General features: G+C 40.1%; 1 protein-coding gene across 2 annotated transcripts in view; it reads left to right on the top strand.

The window, feature by feature from the left end:
• FBLN5 (fibulin 5) overlaps positions 1-19,929 on the top strand; it is a 51,452-nt gene that overhangs the window by 22,135 nt on the left and 9,388 nt on the right. For both annotated transcript variants that reach the window (XM_041398887.1, XM_041398896.1), the window contains exons 5-9: positions 10,350-10,472; positions 13,246-13,362; positions 14,294-14,413; positions 17,165-17,287; positions 17,858-17,984. In XM_041398887.1, coding sequence (XP_041254821.1) covers positions 10,350-10,472; positions 13,246-13,362; positions 14,294-14,413; positions 17,165-17,287; positions 17,858-17,984 — 610 coding nt within the window. The remainder of the gene's footprint in view (positions 1-10,349; positions 10,473-13,245; positions 13,363-14,293; positions 14,414-17,164; positions 17,288-17,857; positions 17,985-19,929) is intronic.

The raw sequence follows: 19,929 nt of genomic DNA, 5'->3' as shown, positions 1-19,929 counted from the left end.
CTGGCTCTGACTGCACATTTTTTGTTTCCATTGCAATAGAAAGTGCTACTTAGATAACCTCCCAGCAGCTGGGAGCATTCTTAATAAAAGCTCACTGGCTCCTCTTACCACTCTACCAGCAGATCACAGTGTAGCACATGGTCATACAAAATAAGTACTTTTGAGAAACCACAATAACACTTCATTTATTCAGCTGAAAAATATATTTCCTGATGATGAAGATAAAACCATATTGAGCAAAACTCCTTTGTGCCTCCTAATTCAGCAGGTTCAGTGTCATCAGTGGAATGGCAATGTGTCTGTGTCACTTCTGCAGGGTACTTGGGTCACTCTTGTTCTGCTATACTGCAGCTATTTAACAGAGAATAAGTGAGATTCCCAAATCACATGCACTGATCATGCATGTGCAGAATCTGCAGCAGGAAATCATGAATCAAGAGAATACGGTTATGTTCCAGCCCATGGAGTTTCCATCTTTAAGCAAAGCTCTTGGTTGAAATTAGTAGCTTTTTTTTTTTTTTTTTTTGATCCCAGAGTCAGCATTTGACTGACAGTGCATTTGTGCAGAAGCTCTCATGGGACACCAGAAATAGTCCACACAAGTGGCTGTGATCTTGTATCAAGAGAGAGCCCTGGGATTTGGTGGGAGTGAGGATCTGTGGTCATGCAGGTGATGCCAAGTGTATGAACCACGCACAGGTCTGCTCTGAGCAGAGAGGGGAGAGGCTGCTGGCCTTTTAGTCCCCTTGCTATGCACTTCTTTGCATGGCTGTCCTGTAAATCTCAGCCACAAAAGCAGGACTAGAACAGTGTTCAAAGAGCAAAGTCTTTCACAGTTTAGCTGTTGTTTATCATCTTTGAGTAATGTGAAAAGTGCGCTTGCTAAGGAAAGGCTCAGATAGCTGGCAGGAGACCTAGAACCTGTGACACATGTTGTGCAATTTTCATACCAGGCAGAGGGAGCAGAATTACAGATTCATGCCTCACACTTATTTAGTATCATTTCCAGACTGACCCTCTGTGTGAAAAAACTCACTTTAATCCTTGTTTAGCCATCCGCCAATAACCTAATGCATATGGGATGCAGATAGAAAATTAATTCAGCAATCAATGGCCAGTCCTCAGACAGTGAAATATGCAATTAAACAGGTGTTTAGGGAGTTGATCTTGGATTGTGTCCAAGCTCAGCGGGGTCAGTTGTCCTTGGAAAAAACACTGACCCCACACAGCAGCAGTTTGAATTTGGCTTCAGTCTGCACTTTAGGAATGTGGCATTGTTATTTCTTCCCTTTTCTTATCAAATGTAATTATCTTGAGAAAAAAAAAAAGTATTGAGAAAACATGTGATTTCACTGAGTAAAAATCTACTACTGAGGAAATTATTTTTCAGTGTCCAAATAAGGAGTGGGGGAGAAGTTTGGGGAAAGCACTCTGTTCCAAGTAATCTTGGACCTGATACCCATGTTACTGAGCTCGGATGTTTAGTCCTGGCCTGCAATTATGCCTATAAAAAACAGACATCCAATCTTTGTATTATTTTAAAATGGAGCCCTGAGGGTTATAAATGACTGAATGAGCTTTAGTGTTTGAGCAGACAGAGATTCTGGAACGAGCTGTCAGCTTTGAGCCTCTCTTCCAGATCATTGCATCTTAAGAGCTGGGTTAGCTCCTGGGGTTGTGACAGTAAAACAGTGGGACTAGAAGACAGACAGAATAAAATAAAGACATAGGGCCCCAAAATCACCCACACCTCCTTGCAAAAGGGGCAAGAAGATTTTCCATGGTAAATGTTTTCCAGTCTGCAAGACCTGTGCTCTCACAACTGTCAAATTAATCTCCAGTATTACTGTGTTGAACCCCATGATGCTAGCGGCTCTCAAATAATCATGATGGCAAAAGCATATCCACTTTTGTCAATGGCTGACCAAAAGAAGGAAAAGCAGCCTTAGCTACTACTGTGACCCACAGAAATTCATAGCATGATTATCAGAATTCATTACTTAAGAAAGGAAGTCATGCATGCTAAATATGTTCCAAAGAGAACAAAATGTAACAGTCCATCTGTGAAACAGCACACATTGCCAAAAGCATATTGTCTTGGAAATCTGCTGTCCACGTTGGCTTCCCCCTTCATCACAGAGTCCAAGCAAAGTTTCACTTCTAATTGTCATAGTGTCCAAGAGCGTGGTCCTATCTCAGAGAGGATAAGCCCACATCCTTCCGTGACAGCTCTCTGCTAATGGTGTTATTCCACTGTCAGCCTGCTGGGAGAGGAGCTGCCGTGAGGGAGTGGATGGTCACAGTGCCCCAAGCACAGACCATGCCTGTGGACGGATGAGCACAGGTCCCACCACTCAACACCACTGGATGGACTGAAGGACAATAGCCTCCCTTGTTCCTGTTGGGGCAGGAGCAAATCATCTCCTTGGGATGGAGCTCCCGTGGTAAACTTTCCACTCTGCATTTATTCTGTCGTGCGATATTTAACCACATGCCCATAAAGTACCAAGGTTTTTTTTGTCCTTTAAAAGTAGCTTTTTGTCAAGAAAATATTTTCCTGCCTGAAGAGCTCTGAAAGGTCTCTGAACTGATGACTTGATCTTAAGGACTTTGTTTCCTTCTGTATTCTTTAGTGCATGAACTCCTGTTTATGCACAATCCTCTTTTTCTCTGAGCAGAAGAAAGGAAGTGTCTTTGCTTACAGTGTTTGAACCACACCTTCCAGAGAGCAGGTGCTCCCAGTTCCTAAATACCTCTGCTCCTTCTTCTGTTGTCCACCTCATAAAGTTACTTAGATTGCTGAAAAATCTACTACTTCCTGCAAGAGCACATCCTCTAACCTGCGGTTTAGTCCTCTTGAGGCTCTTTGATTCGATGAATTGTCTGTGGTAATAACCTGGAGCAATCACTCTGTGTGTACTGAAAGGAAGGTGGTTGGCATGCCCAACCTATTTAGGCTGATGATTTAACATCTTCTACCACAAAAAATGTTATTAACATTTCTATGTTTTCCACATATTTCTGAAGTTCCTAAAAGTATTAGAGGTACAATTTATCTCACTAAAAATCATTTTTATTGATTAAACTACAAATAAAAAAAAAAATTTTAAGCGTATGCATACATTTAAATATTTGCAATGGAAAAATCATTTGGAAGAACTTTTCAAATTCCTATTCTCATTTTCAGTACTTTCACTGGCCCAGTTAGATTTTCTAATGGCCTAGGAAATGAGGAAATGGAAAATGAGGTAAGGCAAACAGAAAATCTCAGGTATGATGGTTATGGATACAGACAAAAATAACTAAAAATTGAAAGGTGTTAAATTATTCAGTGAATACTTTAAGACACCACTTTGACCACATAATCTCTCTTTTTTGTGACCCAGGACACAGAACCTTACCCATCAAATGGTGTTTTGAAGACACAGTTTTTTGCTACAGCTTGTTTGAAAGAATAAATACCGTTGAGGTATAAGACCCTACAGGACAGGAACAATCTTTAGCATTCTAGTTTTTTTCATATGTAATTTCATAGCAATACTCACAGTCCCATCTGTAAGGGTAAGAAGAGGTGTGAAAGCCAGATAATTATTTCAATTTGCTAGTGACTGCATCAATAATTCTCTTTCTGTTTCAGTAACTACTGGAAAATTTGAGGTTCCATGCACCATCTAGCATGTGTTTTATTTTTCAGATGCTTAATCAGAAGCACTAAAGCATGTGTCTTATTTTTATTTTGAATTTGTCTTCTAAACACTGAATTATATCTCTTTGTCTTTTGCTTTAGTGACCATCTCCAGATGAGAACATAGTTTCCATGAAGGTGCTTACAGGCAAATATATCTTGAACCTTTGCTTAAATAGATTACTAAATGGAGCATTATCTTGCTCTAAGATAAATTTTTGTGGCTTGGAACAACTCTTTGAAATCTTTTAGTATCTCTTTGCAATACCATTTTTTGAAGTGTTGACACCAGAAATGTATTTCAGTAATTATTGCACTAATGCAATGTACAGTGGTAAGAACAATTTCCTGTGTCTACTCAGTGTTCTCATAGTAATGCTTGTCTTTTCAGAAACATGATGTCAGGAATAGTTCATGCTCAAGTGACTACCTGTAACAACCCCAGAGTTATTTTTTTGACCTACATTTTTTACTGTTGATACATGATCTTGCATTTGTCTGTCTTGAAAAGCACTTCCAAATGTGCCCACCATACCTAGCGAAATACTTTCATATAAGAATTCATTTCACATTGTAGTTCTTTACTGAACCAGTTTGTGATCCTCTGCATTTTACCACAAATGTGGAAAACAGTGGGGCAAAACCAGATCCTCAGTACTCTCCATTTATGATTCTCTCTTGAGATTATTGAACTCCTAGTCTCTTTGGTTTAAAAAGTACTGAATATATCTGGTCTTAATTCAAAGGGTTAGAGTGTTGGTTTTCTTTTTATGCTGTGATTTCTTGCAGTATTATTAATACAAATAAGAGTGGTCTCAGTCCTGCATTTCTGGTGAACATGAGTCAGTACCATAAAAAGACCTCCTGATAAGAATTTCCTCCCTGGTGAGATGCAGTGTTGTGCTGCAGTTTCACATCTAGTTTTCCTTTCTATATTAGTATGTTGCTCCATTTTTTGCGCATGCATGGCTTTTAAATTATTTCTTTTTTCTTTAATTTATGAGCCGTGATTTAAAAATTTCATTCATTGTTCTATGATGTGGCTAAATTCTGAAGAATCTACTAATATCTATTAATATTAGCTTTTACAGATAATAAAACATTAAGGCAGTAATTTGCATGCTAAACACTATTAGTTCACATGTTTATTTTGACATTGTAAATGATATCTATCCAGTCACCAGGCATTCTGCCATCCATTAAAAATACAATTTGTACCAATAAAAACAAAGCATCAGCACATCACATCCTACAAAAGGCAGGCAGCCAGCCAGAAATTTAAAAAAACTTTCTCCACCCTTGCAATCCCCAGATGAAATCCCATTGCCCCAGCCACCTCACCTCTTGTCAAAATGTCAAGTAAAGAAAACATCTCACCCCAGAGCTGCTAAACCAAACCACCACAGCCATAATTTTTTAAGGCAGACATACTGATCTAAAGAGAGGGAGATGTGGTTAATTTTGAAGTGTTCAGGCTTCAGCTCTTTCAGCCCATGTTTCCTTACAAAGGGATATGGAGATGCCATCTACCTATTCTCTCTTTCTGCCAGTAGCCCAGAGATGTTTAAATCTCATGGCTCGGAGCCATGAGGCTCTGTTCATTGTAGGTGGTATTTCTTAGCAGGCAGAGAGCAATGTTCTGGACCGGCCATGTGGTTGTTCTCTGTATTCATCTGGGAAGTAACAAAGTAAATTGTTCCCACTTCAAGTCAGATTTTAATTTGTCTGGAATCCTGCCTGAACTTCTGCCTTTGGAATTAGCTGTGAGAGCAGTAATGAGAATACAGCAACTGGAAAGATGGATAAGAGAAGTGAATACAGCAACTAGAAGGATGGGTGAGAGAATATAGATGACCACTAATTTAATAGCACACAGCAGGATACTCAAGAGCTGAAACAACTAGGACCACCTTTGGCCAAGCAAGAGAAGTTTTGAACAGTGATCCATCTATCCTGCCTTGGTTCTCTAATGTGCTTACAAAGTGCTGAACAACTGCTCTCTCAAAGGAGTCACCCAGAGTCACTAGTCATTTAGAAAAATCTGAATTTGTTTGAAATTATTAGGTATGACAACCTTTGACATCCTCACTTTTTTCATATGTAATTTCACAGCAACACTCACAGTCCTGTCTGTCAGGGTAAGAAGAGGTATGAAAGGCAGATAACCCTTTTAACTTGCCATAGACTACATCAATAATTCTCTTCCTGCTTCAGTAACTACTGGAATTTTTGAGGTTCCATGCAACATTAGGGTAGAACAACAACATTCTGAGTACCGTAGAATTTAACTGAAAGAAACTTTGATGCTTCTGAGGTCCTATAGTAGAACATAATGCTTTCAGAATGATGGTTAATATTTTATTTTAGGTCTCACTAGCCAATGTAGAGTCTGCATAAAATTTCTGAAAAAGTGGTATCTTGAATTGTTCATATAACAGGGGCAGGTTGTACATGAGAGACTACAAGGCAGAAAGGTCTGTCACCTGCTCCTGTTTCTGTTTTGTTAAATGGACACAGGCTTGTCCTTTAATTCCTTAATCTTGAATTTCCTCGTTAAAATCCCTGTGCACTGGTGTTTATCACCAAGTGGGATATTGCAGGGTTTTGTAGTCCACTTTGATTTGTATTAGTTTTGGAAGGCATCAAATACAAACAGACTCACTGTGAACAGGTTTTGTACATAAGAGGGCAAGCCCTATCCTGAAGAGTTTTAAGTACTAAACAGCGAGGGAGACTGGACTATGGCAGGGATAATGGATTTTTATGCATTTTGTAATCCCTGCTTTTCAAATAGGAAGCCGGGTGATGGAAGATGAAAAGCAAGGAAGAGTTCCCAAAAGATAAATTCTCAGCCCATGAGCTACAGTGTGGTCAGTGTACCTGTGTTGGCTCCTTGTCCTGCACAGTAACCACCAGCTACTTTAGTCTATCTTCACTGAGGACAATCTAATTTGTATTTCCTTCCCAGTCCACCTCAAGGCAATTCTTCTTTGTTGCCACATACTGAGTCATCTAGCCAAAATCACATGAGGTATCCCTTAACAGTAGCTATAATGAAAGACTAGACTTGTTGTTTGGATGCAGATAAGATTTTCTAAGGATCTTGGTGATGAAAGATACTAAAAGCATGCTTGGTATAATAAAAACCATCATTGGATTATCAGTGATGGGTGACAGCATTTGATGCTTTCATGGCATTGTTTCTGGGATCATCAAATATCACAATTTGTTAACATCTTGAATGGAGGGCAGTGGGGTTTCTCGGGTTTCATGCCCCCCTTTAATAACTCTTCTGCTCTCCAACTGATTAGACTTTACTTTGGGGCCCAGATAACAACTCATTGCAATATTTCTGTCCATGGTGAAGACTGTGACATAAATTGTGCTGTGTCAGACACACTCTTCCAAACTTCAGGAAAATACTCCTCAGGGATTTCTGAGCCACATGTGCTTTCCTTGCATTGAGTAGGGCTTACAGTTTTTTATTCTCTGAATTTGTCTTATCTGCTTTGAACCTACAAAACTATTGAAAATCTTTTATCATATGCAATTAGCTTGCCGAGTTATTGTTTATGACCCATCACAGAGGCAGAGGTAGTACAAATGGGCTTTGAACTCCCACAGCATGAAGACACCTAAGATTTATGCTTGAATGGGACAGAATAAGCTGTGCAACCAGACAAAGAAATTATTCATGCCTTATTGATGGATTGTCATGTTCCACTTGCAATCTCTTGCAATTTTCCATTCAAACAAAAATGCCCTGGAAGTATTTTAATATAACTTCTATGTCTATCCATTATAGATAATCTCTTGAAGTTCTATGGCTAGTTTTCTATCCAGTGGAAATAATCTGGGATTGTTTGGTTTGGTTTTTTTTGTTTTCCCTGCCAAATGTCTAGTTTTGACTTTACCAACCACATCTGCTCTTACTGTAGGCTTCACCGTGCAAATGGGCTGGGTAAGATACCCTATGTCTCCCAGGTCTGATATCCTTGAAGAAGATACCTAATGTCTGGCCAATTGGTGCACCAATAGTTTTTTCAGTGCACAAATATCTGCTCCTGCTTAGTGAGCCCATATAATGTGGATAATACAGGGCAGACAGCCTGGGATTATACTACCTATTTCAACTGTGAAGGCTGATTGCCAAATATACTTTATTTGATTGTATTGGCTATGTCAGTAAGAATTTAATGGCACCTCATGGTAGGGACAATCTTAGAGAACGCCAGACACGAAATACAGAACTGGGTGTGCATGCTCAGGCCCAATCAAAAAGATTTGCTGCTACCAGTAAAGCTATTTACAACTGTTAATTGCATAAAACTTCTTTAGTGACATCACTAAGGTGCTGTTCAGTGCAAAATGTGAGGAGCCAAGGTACTTGGCTTCAACTTCTGCATAGAAGATCAGATCAGATCAGATTCTGCCAGAGTTTGTGGCAGAAACTCCACAGGAGGCCTCCATCGTAAAAAAATGTTGCATTCAAATGGAAATATGCTTCCAAATACCACCACAAAAGGTGAACACTGGGGGTAAGCAAATAAATATGCTTGTTATAAAGCAAATGGAAGAGGATCAATGTTTTATGTCTCTAGAGTGGAGCTCAAGCAGCTGCCAAAAGGATGATTTAGGAACAAAACCAACCCCATAGCCACCTGTTGCTTTAAGTGAAAGAGGTTGTAACCCCTGCAAGAAAAATGCCCCTCAAAAGAGTAGAGGATCTGATGTCTTCAAACTGTCTTGCTACCATTTGTGGTGAGACTATGACCCTCATTTTGTTTTCACTTTGCTTCACCTATTAATATTACTGGAAGCAGGGAACATGGAAAATGAAAATCTCCTTTTTAAGCTGAGTGCAGACTAGAAAAAGCAGAATTGGCCAGATCCCAAGGTACCACTCCTAAAACAATAAGCAAGCATGACAAATAGAAAGCTTTTTCATTTAGAAAACATTAATGTCATTTTTATTAAATTTATGGTCAGATAAAATCTCTGTTCAGATACTACCAATTATGTGTGATATGCTATGAAGGGAGGATCCAAATTTTTTAGCTCAATCGCAGAAGCACTAGCTGAACAGAACAACATATTTGTGGACCTATATAGTCTAGACTTGTTATCTTACCCGTTTCCCACTTCCCATTTCGCCAGTCTTCATCTGGCCAATAAATACATGGGAACCGAATTCTGACAGAGTTAATTACCTCTAATTGTGCCCCACTTGTTATCTTACCAGCTTTGACTCACCATAAATTTATCCGGTACAGATGCTGGCAAGATAAGAACCCTAGACTCCCTCCATATGTATAATATGTATGTATTTATTTATGTATCTGAACATGTTAGATATGCTGCTGTGGTAGACTGGATCAGTTATTTCACGACTGCTAGGACTGTACAGCTGACTGGCTGTGCTGGCTGCCTGGGGGCAGATACAGAGAGGAATTCCTGCCCTCTGCTGCCTGCTCCAGCCCAGGGCATTGGTGAGATAGTTTCAGTCATGACCTGACAAAGTCTGGGTTAATAAGAACCAGGGGAGGATCAAGGGAGTAGCATTGCTAGGATGACATAGTGCTTCAGCAAAGGCCAGTGCACAGTATGCTGGAATGAAAAATAGTCTAGGTATCAATAAGTAAAACATAAAAATTTAGGTTGGCTAGGAAAATGACACAATTTATCTTTTGGCATTTCCATTTCTGACATCTAGAGGCAAACCTGACACCTGAAACATCAGGAAAGATATTGAGCAAGGCGTGATTCAAAATGAATTTCTGACTCTGAAAGGCAAAGGCATTTTTAATCAGTTAGGTTCCAGAGTCCTGGCTTATATAAATGTAAGAATGCTATTCACCTCCTTTGCAAAAAAAAAAAAAAAAAAAAAAAAAAATATTTTCCCCCCTCTAAAAAAAAAAAAAAAAAAAAAAAAAAAAAAAAAAAAAAAAAAAGAAGGGAAAAAAAAAGCCCACAACAAAAACACCCTAAGGGATTGCAATAAAAACCCAAATACATTAAACCCAGTAAAGATGACAAGGGGGGGGGGGGGGGGGAAATTAAAAAAAAAAGGGGGGGGGGGGGGGGGTGTGGAAATTAAAAGAAAATACTATTATTGTCAGGAAATTGATTCCAGGGAAGTATACATTTTTTTGGTCAGGTAAAGATTGATTTTTGGTTGAACTTTCTGTCTGAAAAATCACAGTGAGATGGTCTGCATTGGTGGGGGTAGGAAGTTTTTTTTTTATGTCTCTGAGTTGTGTTTGTGCATCTCTCAAACTCCCCTCCATCTCTTACTTTTCAGTGGGGTAGCACAACCCTTTCAGCAGCCGCTCCCTAGGACTGAACACTGCTCTATAGCATGGAAATCCCAGCTCAGTGACATAGCAAATGTGGAAGTTACAAAAAGTTCGAGACAATGAGAGACTTTCCTAGAGGAGAAAAACTGAAACACTGGGTCACCTGCAAAACTGAGATTTGATGTGCATCCTCAGTTGCCACTGCCCTCAAACATTTATTATTGTGATTTTCCTTCAGGTTATGGTCATTCTCTCTACTGCTGCAAATTCTGATTCCTTGCACAGAGGCAGTGTACACACTGTACAATATGAAAAATCTTTTGATGTTGCTATTTCTAACATTTTCTTTCTGTATTTCTGTGTTGCAGATGTGGATGAATGTGCTTCAGATTCTCACCAGTGTAACCCCACCCAGATCTGCATAAATACTGAGGGGGGCTATACCTGTTCCTGCACTGAAGGCTACTGGCTGTTAGAAGGCCAGTGTTTAGGTAAAATCCTCAATTGCTACAGTATCTGAGTGTCTGTGTATGTGTACCTGCGACTCCCTGAATCAAAGTCACCAAGCACTTTTGCCAAGGACACGGTTAAACCTTCAGCTATGTGAAAACTGTCTTTTGTCTCTGGAAGTGCCAATGAGGTGTTTGGCAGAGAGATTCCCTCACAGAAAATTGTAAGCTGTAAATCCCATATGACTAGCATCATAATAGTGTAATAACTGGGCTTTTCATATTGCCAGTCTGAAGGATTCCCTTTCATGTAAGATCAATTGCAAGCATGTGTGCATAAAGATTTTTGCCCAAACAGACTTGTGCTTTCGTTACTGTGACAGTGTGGACCTGAAGGAATCTGTATTTGATACCAAGAAATGGGACTAACAGTAAATCCTAGGTCAAACAATTCTTTTGTTTGGGGGTGAGGAAAAAAAATACCTCTGAACTGGGTGCCATTTCACTATCTTCCCTGCAGTTTTATTTCAATTTTATTATTTTCCTTGCAGCAATGTCCTGTTCATCCTTTTAGCTCAGTCTTGTTAAAAAAACATTGCTCAACAAACAGCACAGGAAAACAAACCTTCCATCTCTTCTTTCCTCCAGACCTTTCCCTTCACTTGACGTGCTCATGGGATGACGATGTAGATATTAATTTTAGGTACACAGGTAGGACCTAGGAATCAGCATACAACTTTTTTTTAAGAAAATTTGCCCATTATTAGTTTTTTCCCTGCAATGCAGGCTGTTTGGTGCCAGCTCTGCAGAGCTGGACCATCCTGTCACATCTCCCGTAGAAGGAGAATGGGCTTTCCCTGCCCATTTGTCCCTGTAGCATCTCCAGTTATTTTCCAGCTTTCTCCTCCCAAGTACCAATTCCGTGAATTCATGGCTGCTTTCCTAACTGCTGCTGACAGCTGCTGTGTAATTCACCTGGCAGGCACCAGGCTGAGCCCTGTCCAATCTGGGGCCTGTGCAGTCATAGCCACTTCAGGGAGTCACTGTCTTGCAGTTCCCCTGGGATAAGAAGTCTCCAAGGCCCCTGCTCATTAATCTATGATAAAACAACTTCTCAAAGCTTGTGCTGGAGAATGTACAGGAATATGTGATAGGGCGGGGATGAAGCAGAGAAGGAAGGCAGATTCTGCTCTGCATCACCTGTTCTGTTACCCATTTCCTTCTCCCAGTTATAGGCCAATTGAAAAGGTTGTATCCAGCATTCAGGATTTGAACACAGATCTAAAATACTCTCCTGCTTGATGGTTATAGCAGAGAACTGAAATGGCTGCATTGATGAATTGATTTGAGTACCTGCTTATGCTATCTAAAATAGGGAATAACATCCTAGTAATGCCCTATTTAAGTAATCATGGGGTGGATTATGTGAAAAAGAAAAAGCATATTGTGGTTGGAATTGCTATATTTTCCCCTAAATTTCAAAGAAGTCTCAGTTTTCCATACTTTATACTGGCTTTGGAGATGTGATTTTTGCTGCCATAAAGCAGTAAAGTAATACTTTAATCAGAAGGCCAAGTTGGGGTTTAGAGACAATTTTTTTCGGTGCACTGTTAATAGTGCAGTGGAATTCAGTGGAAGTACCAATTACTGTTAGTAAATCACCATTACAAAAATCTACACTTCTATCTGTTGCAGTAATCCTATAAAGTTTACACAGAGAAGCCAGTGCAGCAGTATCCACATGGCCCACCCACAAGAAGCAGCCCTGTAGAGGTCCTTATCCTCAAAATGTAGCACTCTTCAGATAACAGTCCCAAAAAGACAAAGCATGTACTTAATGTAATGCACTGTGTCAGTAAATGAGGTATTAATTTACTTAAAACCCGTGTTATTTTTGCAGGATTTGGTGAAGCCTGCTGCTGGTGTATGCATAACCACTGACCTGACCTTTAGGTTATCTGGCTGACTGCATATAGTATACTGGGTTTTCTATTGCATAAATTTAGCTTCAAAGCATTAACACAGACATTTTTAAAAATGTCCATAAATCAAAAGCTGACTGATAACAAGAAAATGTTAAGGCTTTGAAAAGACAGCTATTCCAGGTGCTTCAGTTTAATTTTTAGTTCTGAGGCAAAAATCTTCTAGTACTTACTATCTTACATATCTTAGAGCATTTTCTTGTGCTTATAGCACTCAGTTGCATGCATTGCCAATGCTGCAATTTAGCCCAAACTGCTATTTTGGCATTAAATAAACTGTTTATACAGTCTGTAATTTGTCAGTTAAAAATTCCTATTAAAAAAAGAATGTGACTACTTGGAAAAAAATCTTTCAAAAATATCCTCACTCAAAAAAGAAGCCTGTAGTAACAAGCACTGCTGTTGCAGTGAGAGGCTTAGGTATATATGGAGGCAAAGAAGGTTTCTATTTTGATTCTGCCAAAATTTTGCTGCAATGTTGGCTGTGGTTGTGCTGGCAGCCTGTGCCAGCTGTCAGGTATCCTTTGAGGGAGCTGCTTAAAGGAACAAACTGGGCTGCCTGATTTAAACTGAAGGTTACAGCACTGCCAATCAATTAATCAGACACACTGGTAGATGCCAGATGTGGATAAAACCACATTACCACATTCTACTGGGGAGAGGTATATTTTAACTAACTCCATGTCTGAATGCCTGGAAGTTTGGCTGTGACATCCATGACCAGTGTGCTGGGGTACTTCTGTGTTATCAGTACTGTTGGCTCAGTGTGCTGGCTGCTTTGTATCCCGTGAGAAAATGCAGACCACTCCACTTTCCATCCTTCCCACCCGCAGACATAGACGAATGCCGCTACGGCTACTGCCAGCAGCTGTGTGCCAACGTGCCCGGCTCCTACTCCTGCACCTGCAACCCGGGCTTCACCCTCAATGACGATGGGAGATCCTGCCAAGGTATGAGTATGGGGAACCACGCCTGAAATCTTTGGTCCCCCCTCAGCCACACCCTTAAAACTTGCTTGGTTTTTAGAACACAATTAACCTTCCCAGCACTGCTTTTGAAAATGTTCACAGGTTTGTCAGACAGATCTCTCTGGAGTGCCACAGTACCTCGAAGGGCTTCAGGTGCAACAGGACTGGTGTATCAGGAGCGATATGCACAGAGGCCCAAACCTCAATTCACTCAATTCAGTGGAATTACCAATTGTTCAGGCACTGAATTTATTATTAAAATCTGAGGTTGTGTGACCCAACTGAGACAGGAAAACTTTGTCAGATCAGTAAATCAGAGTCTCCCAAGATCCAGACTGGAGTCCTAAGCATTAGACCATCTTTTGCTGTGATGTGCTAGCTCAAAGTAAGCACAACCCCTTCCCCTAGCAAAGCAGAATATCTTTCCACATGCTGCAGGAGAAGGTCTGTGCTCATGATGCCCAGAAGTTGTTAATGTCCTACAAGGAAAAAAATATTGCTTTTGCCTTAGCCCGAGGTTTCCATAAGGACCCCTCATCATTACATCATCTTTCTCAGGAAAATCCTGCTGCATTTTTTCTCAGATCTGTTATGATAATATTGTTTCAATGGTTTTCAAATTGCAGGAAAAGGAATGAAACATTTGTAATAAAAATTTCATCCCCATCTTCCACGTTATTTTTTTAATTGAAGTCTTTCCCAAAATGCTTCACTTCCATACATGTTGTGTTTCCAACATACTATTCCCAGGCATCAACCTGAATCCAAATAAACAGGGCTGACTTGGTTATATTTTTCAGAACAAATCATTCTGACTGTACAGTTAATCTCTTTGAAATGCTCTGCAGAAAAAAAAAATAAAAATGGAGTTTGGGGAGAAGTCACTGATTAATTTGGCATTGGTTTCCCATAGATGTGAATGAATGTACAAGTGAAAACCCTTGCACTCAGACTTGTGTCAACACCTATGGCTCTTTTCTCTGCCGCTGTGAACCTGGCTATGAACTGGAAGCTGATGGAGTTAACTGCAGTGGTAACTGTCTTATTTACTGTTTTGGTTTCTTTAATTCTATTACGTGTACTTTTTCAAAGATATTGGTTTTACATACTTTCTAAAAAGTTTTTCGCCTTGGTCCATAGTAGCATCAGGATAGCTGCAACTCATATGATCTTCTTTCCAGCTAAAGCACTCAGCAAATACCCAGGAAAGCTCCATGGAGGAGGGCCACAAATGGTTTTAAAGAAATAACCTAAATATTCAAAATCTCCAAGGTAACAGCAAAACATAAGAAAGCACTTTGTAATGCCGAACAGGAAGCTTTATTAGAGCAAGTAGAGATAGTCTGAGGACATTCTTCCATGATTAAAGAAATAGTTTATAAAAAGCACTTTTCCATTTGTCTGTTGAATGCATATATTTCCCTTGCTTTTCATGACTGCTCACTTCTTTCCCAGTGAAACTTTCCCCAGTTTCTCCTGTTTGGCTCTGGCTTCACTTTAGAAACGATATATGATTTCTTAGTATAGTTATTGCTGACCTGTTCAGCACACAGCAGAATAAATTATGCTTATGTCACTGTAACTTTTCCTTTCTGGTTTTTGTTTTTATTTTATTATTTTATTTTAGTTGAAAGCAAAACTTATTTCTTTGCTTATTGTACAATCAGCCTGATACAATTAGAAAATTCAGCCAATATGTCCTGGAAGAAAAAATGCACTGGAAAATACTTGAGTTTTCATTTACAGTAAACAGATGTAATATGCTGTTTCTGAGAGAGAAGACGTGAGATTCAGTGTACATGATTAGTGTTTCCCAAGATATTTTCCCTGCAAATCTCCTTGTTATAAGGGGAAGAACTAATATTAAATAGCTAAAGGGTCTTAACAATTAAACACCTAATGTTCTGCATCCTGATGGATTTTCTTCTTCTAAATTAGACTCCTGAATGTTTTTTATGTGTTCACCTCCTGAGCTAGCTGGGGGTCTGAACCAGATAAGTTCAATTGCAATGCCCAATAAGGGTGCTTGAGCCGCATCCATGTCTGAGAGCTCAGCCAGCCAAAAGGTTTTTCCACCAGCCAGACACAGAGCAGAAAATCTCTTCCTGACAATCTTGTGCAAGAGATGTTTGACAAAGCAGATCAAGTTTCTCTGCATGATCTTCTTCCACTCCACAGCAATCACTGGACACCTGAGGCTCACAAAGGGAATGCCTGGTTAGGAGGACACTCTTAAGAGACACCCAGGATTCAGATTTATTTCAATAGGAGCGGAGTTAGTCCATGGCCTAGCAGCCAACTTACCTTGAAACTGGGAGGCATTCTTGCCCCAGTTCAAGGAGAGAGGCAGAGATTTCAACCTGGCCTTCCCAACATCATCATTATTTTCTAATCACAGAGGTCTTCCAAATGCATTAGATGTGCTCTGAAATGACAGCCACCCTGTTGTCTGCACACAGTCAGCCAGGAGAATGTCAGGAGTGTTTAGGAACACTGTGGGCCCAACAGCAGGAATGTAGGGCCCTCAGGGCTCTAAGTCCCTCAGCACCTGACAGCAGCAAGCATCAGTTACACGAGTCCAATATGCTGGAGGTCTGTGCTAGGATGCCACAGGGTGGCTGATATCTCAGCCACTTTATGGAGTCAGCCCTCAGTCCGTGTAGCTTCAGGAAGGTGTTTGTTTCAGTGAACTCATGGGGGAAGCTCACACGGTAACAGGACTATGTAGGTGTAGAGTTCCTTTCATCTCCCTTTTGAGAATCTGATTTCAGCCCTAAAGCCACTTGGATATATTTGGACTTCAAATATTTTCCAATCCATTTGCACAAAACACCAGAAGTGAATAAATGGACTGAGCCCAATTTAGAAGAAAGGGAAATTCAGTCTGAAGAGTAAAAGTGATTTGCCTGGGAGAGTCAACATGTCAGAGCTGGGAATAAGAACTTGGGAGTTCCTGGCTGGGGCTCTGGCCTTTGTTTCTTTCTTCCTCTGAACGTGGAAATAAGGAAATGATTAGTGGCAGCCTCCCTCGGCCTAGTGCCTTTGCATGTGTTTTCCCCTCAGTCAGCCATGCCTCCATGTGCAGCTCTCAAGTTCGTCTTTCTCACTTGAGCACAGCTCTGCAGAACACAAAGACTGGACAATTCATGAGAGCAAGGGGGAAAGAGCACAGTTTCTCCTTTCAGTCAGGTATTTGACAGACTGCCTGGCTCCCCGGGTATCTGGGAGAGGGCTGGGCCTTCCAGTGCGTCTGACCCAGGCTGGGATGTGATCTTGTAGTCTTGCTGGAATGACTTGGAAGTAACTGACTAGAGGCTAAAAAACGTGAAACAGACAGGGCTGGCTGCAGGAGTTCTGCTGGAGCCCATGTGGCCCTGGGAACATGAAGCTTGCTCTCCAAAAGAGGGGGGAAAAAAGAAAATAAAACTGCTGCCAAGTCTTTCCTTTTAAATTACAGTTGCAGCTTTGTTGTCAGAGTATCTCTATCTCTGACGTAAAACAGGAATGAAAACATGGCCAACTGGTGACAGGTATTAGAAAAGAAAAATAAATAATTAAAAGCCATACATTGTGTTCAGCAGCAGCTTTGGTTTCCTTAGGAAAAAAGTGTTTAATGAAGAACTTGTTGTATAGCATTTTGTCAGGTTACTGCAGAGCTCTAGGGAGCTGGAGAGAGCCAGCCTCCAGCGGAGGTAATGGGCAGCTAGTCTGGGTGGCCGCCTGCCTGCTCTTTTGACAGTAAAGCCAAAGGCACTAAACTTTGGTTTTTGTTTTACCCCTGCAGACATGGATGAATGCAGCTTCTCAGAGTTCCTCTGCCAGCACGAATGTGTGAACGGGCCTGGCTCTTACTACTGTACCTGTCCTTCGGGCTATAACTTGCTTGACGACAGTAGAAGCTGCCAAGGTAACATTTCTGCACTGATTTAAACCCATGGGGACCAGAAAGTAGATCCTGTGTCTAGAAAGAGGTTTTCAAGAATTGAGATGCTTGGTCTTGGCATTGCACAGTGAAATACTCGTAGGGGCCAATTATGCAATTCTAAGAATTGCAGCAATGTAGGCACGTAAGAATGTCAGCACATGAATATTCCTGCTGAGGTGAATTGGTGTGTTGTTTTAAGTAAGACTTTATTGGCTAGAAAACAGCTACACAGGAAAGACCTCAAATGCTCTCTCCTCTGCTGTACATCTCTACTTTTCCTATTCTCTAAGGTCAGAGGGTTTGAGCAGCCAATTCCTTTCCCTTTTTTTTTATTTTCCCCAGTGTTTAGCATGTGGGAGCACTCTAATTAGCAGAAGTGAATGGAGTAAAAACTGATCTTAAAAGAGGGAACAGTTATAAAACGGCCACGTCTCACAGTGCAAGAGTTTTATGAATTTTGGGGTAATTCTTTAAGACAGAAACCAGTTTGTAGGAGTGGTATTTTGTACATATTTCCCTGCTTCAGCCATTCTCTCATTCCTTGTGTTTTAGATATCAATGAATGTGAAATCAGAAATTTCACCTGCACTTCACAGCAAACATGTTTCAATATCCCAGGAGAATATAAATGTTTAGACCCAGTACGATGTGAGGAGCCTTATCTCCAGATTAATGAGAAGTGAGTAGCATACCCACAGCCACAAAAGCAAATTCTCTCTGTGAAAGTTGTATCTAAGGTAAACCAAAGAAGCTGCAATTTTACACTACAACCATGAAGTCTGTCTAAACAGCTATACATACATACTAAACTTACTACATTGCTACATCACTGCTAAATTTACATACATTGCTAAATTTACCACTGGTAAGCTTTATAAAGATAAGAAAATGCAATTGTTTATCAGGTCACCAGGTATATGATATATGATATGACGTGATATGATATGATATGATATATGTATCATACTGGAAAATTACTGTATCAGACTGGAAAAACAGCTATCAGTTGACAAAACAGCAAGGCTTGTGATGTAATAAGAGACACATTACTGACTTCATATATGCTCAAATGCAACCTGTTTATTAGTAGGACTATTTCCTGCAAATGGTAACTAGTTTATGCCTGAAAAGTACTTTAAAATATTAGTTAGAGCAGGATGTAAATTGTTTCTTATTGCTTAAAGGTTAAAAGTTCTGAATAGTTCACAGACTGATCCACCTTGCCCAGACATTGGGTATGTCTGGATGGAGCTGTTAGTACTGTTACTGTCTCAACTGGGAATCATTTGAGCAGGCAAACAATAAACACTACATTTCTAAAAATAGCCTGCTTCTTTTACATTTGTATGCATTTTCTGGGGCTCAAAATATTTCAGTTCCAGACAGATCTCAATATACTGCAGCCCACATTATTTCATCCACAGTGTTTGTACTAAACCCAATAACCTGGAATTGCTTAGTAGCCTAATATATTTTACAGAAAGTCAAGAGATTAGTAATTCGCTTCTTTCCTTTAGAATTTGTTAGTATATTTACATTGTTTTCTGAATTAGGGCAGCTGAAGAGTGGACACATATTTTCTGTCTAGTTCTGGGTTTTCCTACCTGTTGACAGAGTCTTAAACTGGAATTTGACATAACTGAATCCTCTGCATCTAAATTCCCCAGAGACCAGCTACAGAGTCCTTGCAGAGCAGCTTGCATCAGAACATGATCTCTGAGCTTTGTGTTTGGTGGCTTTGGCTCATGTCTAGATGGGACTGCACTTAATTAGCGACATATGTCTAGAAGTGGTCAGTATAAAAGCCAAGTGAATTCCTTGCATCTGTGTTTTCTGTGGAAGAAATTGGGTGTTCATAATGCCAGGAGTCTCTTGATGGGGGACATGCCAGATGGACTGTCTGAAATTGATGTCAGCGGTGGAGGTTATAGAAAAAATAGTCAAAAAGACCCTTGCCCAGTAAATTCCCCCAACATGGCTTTTATAAAGGGATATCCTGCTTTACAACTTCCTTAGAGTTCTCTGAAGAAATCAGCGCATGTGGCTAGGGCACATGGACTGATGCAGTCTGTTTGCATTTCCAAAGGCTTCTGAAAAGCCCCTCACATAGTTATTATGGAAATTAAGCAGTCATAAGTAACAGAGAAAAGTCCCTGGAACACAAGAATAAGAAGCTGAAATATAAAAATTAAACAGAGGATAGTATTAAATTGCCAACTTTCATGCTGAATTTCTGCAGAGGTCTGAGCTGGACCTACTTGGTCCATCACAAACAACCTGGGATGGACAAACAATAAATGGGATGGGTAAAGTCTGCAAAAATATCTGAAGACAGATAAAAGAGTGGGTAGAAAAATATTACAGAATAAGCCTCAATGACTGTGCAATAAAAATGGCAGATGAAATTCAGTGTAGATGAATTTAAAGTAAAAAGAAAATTCCAAATTCACAAATTAAATATGATCTGATCATAATCCATGCAAACTTAGATTTGAGTGTTCTAGTTCCATGATCTGCAGTACTCACTAGAGGTCAGAAAAGCAATCTGAATTTCAATTGTTAATAGGTAGAGAATATCCTTGGAGCACATGGTATTGTGTACCACATCTTTAAGACTGTGCAGT

Source organism: Onychostruthus taczanowskii, unplaced genomic scaffold (assembly GCF_017590055.1).
Source record: "Onychostruthus taczanowskii isolate IOZ18803 unplaced genomic scaffold, ASM1759005v1 scaffold1, whole genome shotgun sequence".
Taxonomy (NCBI): domain Eukaryota; kingdom Metazoa; phylum Chordata; class Aves; order Passeriformes; family Passeridae; genus Onychostruthus; species Onychostruthus taczanowskii.
Note: the sequence above shows the minus strand (reverse complement) of the source record. Positions and strands in the feature narration are given on the sequence as shown.